We start from the raw sequence: 6,020 nt of genomic DNA on the forward strand, positions 1-6,020 counted from the left end.
GGAGACTCGAGACATTTAACTAGTGCTTCCAGTTCTTCACTATGTTTTTTAATCGATCTAGTATTACACAACAAGACAGTAAAATTAGTAATTACATCAGGTTCATCAGAGTTTTCAGGTTCCAATGGAGCCAGACTCTCCCTTAAAAATATCACCTTTATTTACAAAGCAATTTATTACATCTTTTACAGTATATCCCAACTGCGCCACTCCTTCATGAAGGCTAGTTATTTTTCCAACTCTTTCGCTGTTCTTCCACTGATAGAGCAGGTTCCCGTCCCTGGTCCAAACTCCATTAATACGGTTATCCTGTTTCATGAATTTCATAAAATTAACCCTTGTACTAGTCAGATCTTCAAACACGTGAATTTGGGCACTCTGTTCATTGTCTTTGAGTGCCTTCTTTTTTCGCAGAATATTTATTTTTGCCACCCTTCTCGAGAAACGTACAATAATTGGTCGGTTTGCGTTGTTTGTCCGAGTTGGCAACCGATGCGCTATTGAAATATCAGCAGGAGTAACATTTGCCCCAATGTTTGTTGCCAATTGGATAAAATTGTTGATGGTCTTGACATAATTTTCAAAAATGCTGTTACCATTCGAATCCCTCTGTACTTGCTCTAGAAATCCCAATATCTTCAAATTATCTCGCCTATTGTAATTCTCTAGATGTTCGTCTTCGCACATGGCTTTCACGAGAGTGCCCGTTTCACTATTTTTTAGTTCTTTTTGTACTTCCCCAAGAATTTCATTTTTTGTTGCAGTCAGAAGCTCATTGATCACTTGTAGAATTGTCCCTTTTAGATCCTCAGTCAACATTTTCACAATATCTGGAATTTTGTTTTCAATTGCCTTTTCAATGGTTGCTTCTAGTTTTTCTAATACGGGTTCTTCGTCTGGTGGGCTGAGAGCAGCACATGTCCTTTTGTTGTCGGGCTTAGCAATTGGCGCCTGGTCTTGGAATCTTAGAGTGGGTGGATCAATCGCGGTTTCATCATGTGATTCCATTTTCACTTCTCTATTTAATATGTTTATCACAACAATTAGGCTAATTTTTTTTTCAATCAAAATTTCTGTTATCAAATTGTTCCAAAACTTTTTTACCTGCGATTCTTCTTCTTTGGCAACGATTTCTTGCTCGTAAGTTTGTCAATTGAGATTCTTTTATTTCAGTTATGAGTGTTACCATAAATTGCTTCCAAATCATATCTTACATTTCGTCATTTTTATATGTTCCTTTTGCAAATTGCAGATCATTTTGGTGGAAGCCACAAACTGTCTGATTTCAGGCGTCTAGCGTTTTAGGCTCTCGTCTAATCAATTTCATTTTTTAAAATCTTCCATTTTTTATACACATTTTTAATTTTCCACTCCAATTTGTATGATGTAAACACAAACCAGATCATTCTTTAGTCTTTTTCTAGATGCCATTTGGTTGATTAAAGTGTTAAATCAGTTTCACGTCCTATTGTCATAAAGCAGAGAATTTGAATAGTTTAAAGATAAAATGGCGGCTCAGCGGTGGAAAAAAAATGTCTAACAATTTTGCAGCTGTTTTGAGTCGGGTTCAAATTGTGAACCATAGAAGTTAAAATGGAAACTAGATCTGTCATGATGAAAAATTTCAGATTAATATTTGCGAAAACACAGTCAGACAGTCTGTGAGACTGAGTAATCAAGTAAGTACCTTTGAAGAGAACCTTCAAGAGAGAGCGGCTGAGTGGAATTGAATAGATAATTAGAAGAGAAAGCGTGTTAAAGGATGGGGAAGATAGTTAGAGTGAGTAATGTCTCCCACTCAACCAGTCTCTACCAGCTGGAGAAGTTTTTCAACTACATCGGACAGATTGAAGACATCAAAATATACCCGTCAGAGTGAGTAGCTTAAAATATTTTGGGTTTTTTCTAATATGCGGCCCAAAATTAGAAACCGGGTGCTAGACTTTTTCCCCGTAAATAACTTTCTTCACAGATTGGTAAAGAATTAGAAAGAGGGTTGAAATGGTGAATTTACAAATATGTAGCTGAAAAAGCCTGTTTTGACTGTAGGGCTTGCATTGAAGTCGGTAGATGCAAATCTTTTTATGATTTTTATTGATACTATTTCGGCTGTTAGCCAGCTTGCTAAGTGTCGACTTAATTCTATCGGCTTATTTAACCAATGTTTTTTAAATTTGTTTCCAGGCGTTTTTTGATATTAATTTTGATAAGGTATGTTTGAAAATTAATATCACTTCGCCGACCTTCTTTGAAAAAGTTTTTTCTAAATTTTTTTTTTCGAGTTTTTTCTCTTTTCATTTTAGCTGTGTTCAGATATTCTCATCGATTATTCTTGATACTTCGATGCGCCTGGAGCGTCAAAGGTCCAGGGTTCGAATTTGACCTGGACCTGTTTTTTTCTCAAAGGTATAGATTCCTGTTCAAAATAATTTCGGCCTTTTAATTGTCTACTTATATTTTGTCGACTTAGTTACCAGATCTAAAAATCGTTTATTTTTGTTGAAAATAATTTAAATAATAATAAGTTGCTTAAAGTGTTTTAGCATTTTAAAAATCTGGTCGAATCAAAATTTTGATATTGGTTGTAATTTTATCAACTCGATTTGTTAAAATTTAATTTTTTCTTTTTTTTGGTGTTTTTCTCGGCTTAATCAGTTTCGGCATTTTTAAAAAATTTAATTAGTCGCCTCTTATTGCGTCGTTTGATGACCAAAATGTTTTTGTGTGCCAATGTGTTCTGGCTGGAAGGGAGACTCAAAAAAATTTATCAAGAATTTTTTTTTTGGCATAAAGGGTTTCTGCTGAGGTCTTTTCCGTTTTGTTAACGCTTGGTAAGTTTTGTTCCGATGCTAATTTTGCATTCTATTATCTGGAAATGCTCATATTCACCGCCACTTGGAACTCTTTAAAAATTCCAGTATAAATATAAATTTAAAAAAACTTGATTTAGATTTTTTGTTTGGATACTATTACCTAAGTTTTCTTTTTGTGGATAGCTTTTGATAAATTCCAATTTCTCAGCTTCTCCGTCCCATTTGGTCGCGAGGTAGCACTTGGTCTTGTGGCGCAACAGTGCCCCGAATTCAAGATTGCGGGTTCAAATCGAACGTGCGCTGCATATTACTAGGCAATTTCAGTTTAACTGAAACAATTAATCTCAAGTCCTGTCCAGATTCGGCATAACCCAGTTTTTTTTTCAAACTTGTGAATTTAGGAAGTTTGGTCTCAATTGTTTCAGCTGATGTTTTTTACCGGCTTAGTTATCTATTTTTGCGTCTTTGGAAAGGAAAATATGTTTGTATTCTATCGTGTGTTTGAGGAGGGTAAAAATGTAGACTTCCATTACTTGCAAAAATTCTCCATGACTTCAATTTCGTTTTTGGCTCTACCGGAGTTTTCCCACTTTGTGTCGTCTTATTTTGCACTAGATGAATGTTTTTGAATACTTGTTTAATGTCGGCAATTTTGTTTTTGGGCGTTTCCTGAAGCTGTGCTGTGTTATAGATTGTCTTGCGGTTTGATTGACTCAAATCAATTATATGTAATAATGCTACATATTATGTTATAATGCTACATATTTTTTGTTGTAGGAAATCCCCAATTCCGGTTGATGCGAAAATCTGTTTTGTGAAGTACAAAAACAGTGATGAGGCGTATGTGGCATCTCTGCTGAATGGATCTACACTGATAGACAAGATGCTGGTGGTTTCTCTTTTCCCTGAAGGTAGTATGCCGAAGAAGTTAATTATTTCTTTATTGATACGGAAATAATTAGATAGCAACCATTTGGTTCCAAATTGCATATCCGAACATGGTGTTTTAAGCTTTACAGCATATTCTTTTTCATTTCTACATGAATGTTTTGCTGCAAATTTAGGTTTTGGTTAAATGTTTCTGTTGTTGCTGTAGATCGTATCCCTTCAGAAGAGCGGGGCTTAGAGATGGCAGGAGCACATACCATACAACCAATCCCAGTAAGTAATTGAGCAAAATATCGCTGAATTTCAAAAGAAGGTATAAGAGATCTGAGCTTTTGATCAGCCAGATAAAGGTGCCCTAAATACACAATTCTTATTGTCGATTTAATCAGGTTCCAGGCACCGTGCAGATGGTGAACCCTCCTTTCGACCCAGACCTGGCCCAACTGGGTCTATCACAGCCTCCGCCCCTACCCGCCAGTCTAGACCCAGTCACCGTGGAGAAGATCCGCAGAACAGTCTATGTCAGAAACCTAAACCCAGCGGTGAGTCATTATTTTTCATAAAAAAGCAAAATCTTTGGCAAACTTAATTTTTGACTTCGCCTACTTTCAAAGTTCATTTCATTTTCCAAATGGAAGCCAAATTGCGTTCTGTGATAACAAAATAAACAAGGGGAGTCGGTTGCTGTGCAAGTTGCACAGATTGTTCCGATCATATTCTTAAAAAAAAAACGAACCAAAACCATTTCTTTTGTTTTTGGGGCGTTTTTTTTTGTGCGTGGTATAATGAAACGACGTTTTTCTAATCTTCTTTTTTGGCGGATCTTTTTTTAATTTGAGGTTTTTCATTACCAAGATGGCGCTAAACAACTTCCAAAACCAATTTTGCTGGATTAAAATTGAGTTTTCAGGGCTTGAATAAAAGTCAAACGGCTTTTTCATCACTAATACGCCTGCTCGCTCGCTTTTTTGGTCGAAATTAGACTGTCAAAATTTTTAAACCGTTTTTTTTTTCGATGCTGAGAAAACGTTTTGGAATTTTCAAATATAGTATCAATCAGGACTCAGTTTCAGATAATACGACTTTCGACCCTATCTGATGATCATTTTTGGTACCTGATTTTAAGGGTTCATTTCGACGCATCATTTTTATATGATATGACAATCAACCCATTCTGATATTCATTTGCTGTGCCTGATTTTACGAAACTAAAATACGCGCAAAGAAAAAGTTTCTCCCCGTTTTCAATGATAGGAACATCAAGAAAAGGCTTTTTTCCTTCTTCTAGACCGCAGGTTTTTAAAGCGAAAATTAGCAGGTGGGGAGTAGCCAAATATGGGGTTAAGATGTGCCGCCTTGCAGAGGTTCAACAGTCAGCTACAAATGTCTGATGATGGCACAACTACAGCCTCTCATCTGGGCAATTAACAACAAAGCTCAAAAGTTGAAATTGCACAAAAAAATGCCGGGTTTTCCTGCGGAATCAAAATAATACCATCGATATTTTTTTTCAAATTGGCAAATTGGGTTAGATTCATCAAAAAAGTTGTAAATATGAAAAGTTCGTAAAGTTCGAAGAGCTTTGAGATGATAATGGATACATTTTTTTTGCTTTCTAGAGTTCATTAATTTGTTTACAGCTGTCTGCAGGTCATGTTCTCTGGAAGAAGTCTTTTGTTCTTATGTTGACCATATTTTTAATACCTTCACAAATTAAATGGTTTCATAGGCTTATAAAGATGGCTGTGATTTGTTTCTAATTTAGCAGACTTTTGTAACAAATTTTGATAGATTGATTTCAAGTGAAAACGCAGCTTAGACTTGGGAAAAGTAAACGGGTCCTTAAGCGCGAATCTCTTGCTCTGACTGAATTTTTGAGAAAACGGTAAATCACTACTATTGAATTGTAGTGATTAATGGTGTATAAATCTGGTTCTCTTTTAGCAGAAATGTCAGCTGTAGTTTTGAATCGCTGGCTCTTGAAAATAACGACAGGTTTCGGATTTGTTTCTGGAACTTCGGCTGTTTGTGATTTAAGTTCCAAGTAATACTTGAGTGTTGCTGTTATATCATTGGCAAGTGACTAACCGTGTCTCCTATTCTAGACGAGCGGTGAGGTGCTTGTGGAATATTTTAGTCAAGTCGGCTCTGTCAACTACGTGGCCATAGCAATGGCCGACTCACAGGACAGCTTCGACGAGCAGTGTGCTGCCTATATTGAGTTCTCAGATAAAGCCAGCGTTATTCCCGCTCTGAAGATGAGCGGAACCGAATACAACTCCCGCAAAATCACGTTAGTCAACATAAAATTGTTAGTCG

General features: G+C 36.3%; 1 protein-coding gene across 1 annotated transcript in view; it reads left to right on the forward strand.

Annotated features, from left to right (window-relative positions):
- The window catches only part of LOC134841220 (probable splicing factor, arginine/serine-rich 7), a 446,664-nt gene that overhangs the window by 433,168 nt on the left and 7,476 nt on the right, over positions 1 to 6,020 (forward strand). The window contains exons 2-7 of the mRNA XM_063857063.1: positions 1,627 to 1,679; positions 1,762 to 1,875; positions 3,591 to 3,724; positions 3,910 to 3,974; positions 4,091 to 4,243; positions 5,807 to 5,994. Of these exons, the coding sequence (XP_063713133.1) occupies positions 1,763 to 1,875; positions 3,591 to 3,724; positions 3,910 to 3,974; positions 4,091 to 4,243; positions 5,807 to 5,994 (653 nt within the window). The 5' untranslated portion in view covers positions 1,627 to 1,679; position 1,762. The remainder of the gene's footprint in view (positions 1 to 1,626; positions 1,680 to 1,761; positions 1,876 to 3,590; positions 3,725 to 3,909; positions 3,975 to 4,090; positions 4,244 to 5,806; positions 5,995 to 6,020) is intronic.

Source organism: Symsagittifera roscoffensis, chromosome 3, assembly GCF_963678635.1.
Source record: "Symsagittifera roscoffensis chromosome 3, txSymRosc1.1, whole genome shotgun sequence".
NCBI classification, from domain to species: domain Eukaryota; kingdom Metazoa; phylum Xenacoelomorpha; order Acoela; family Convolutidae; genus Symsagittifera; species Symsagittifera roscoffensis.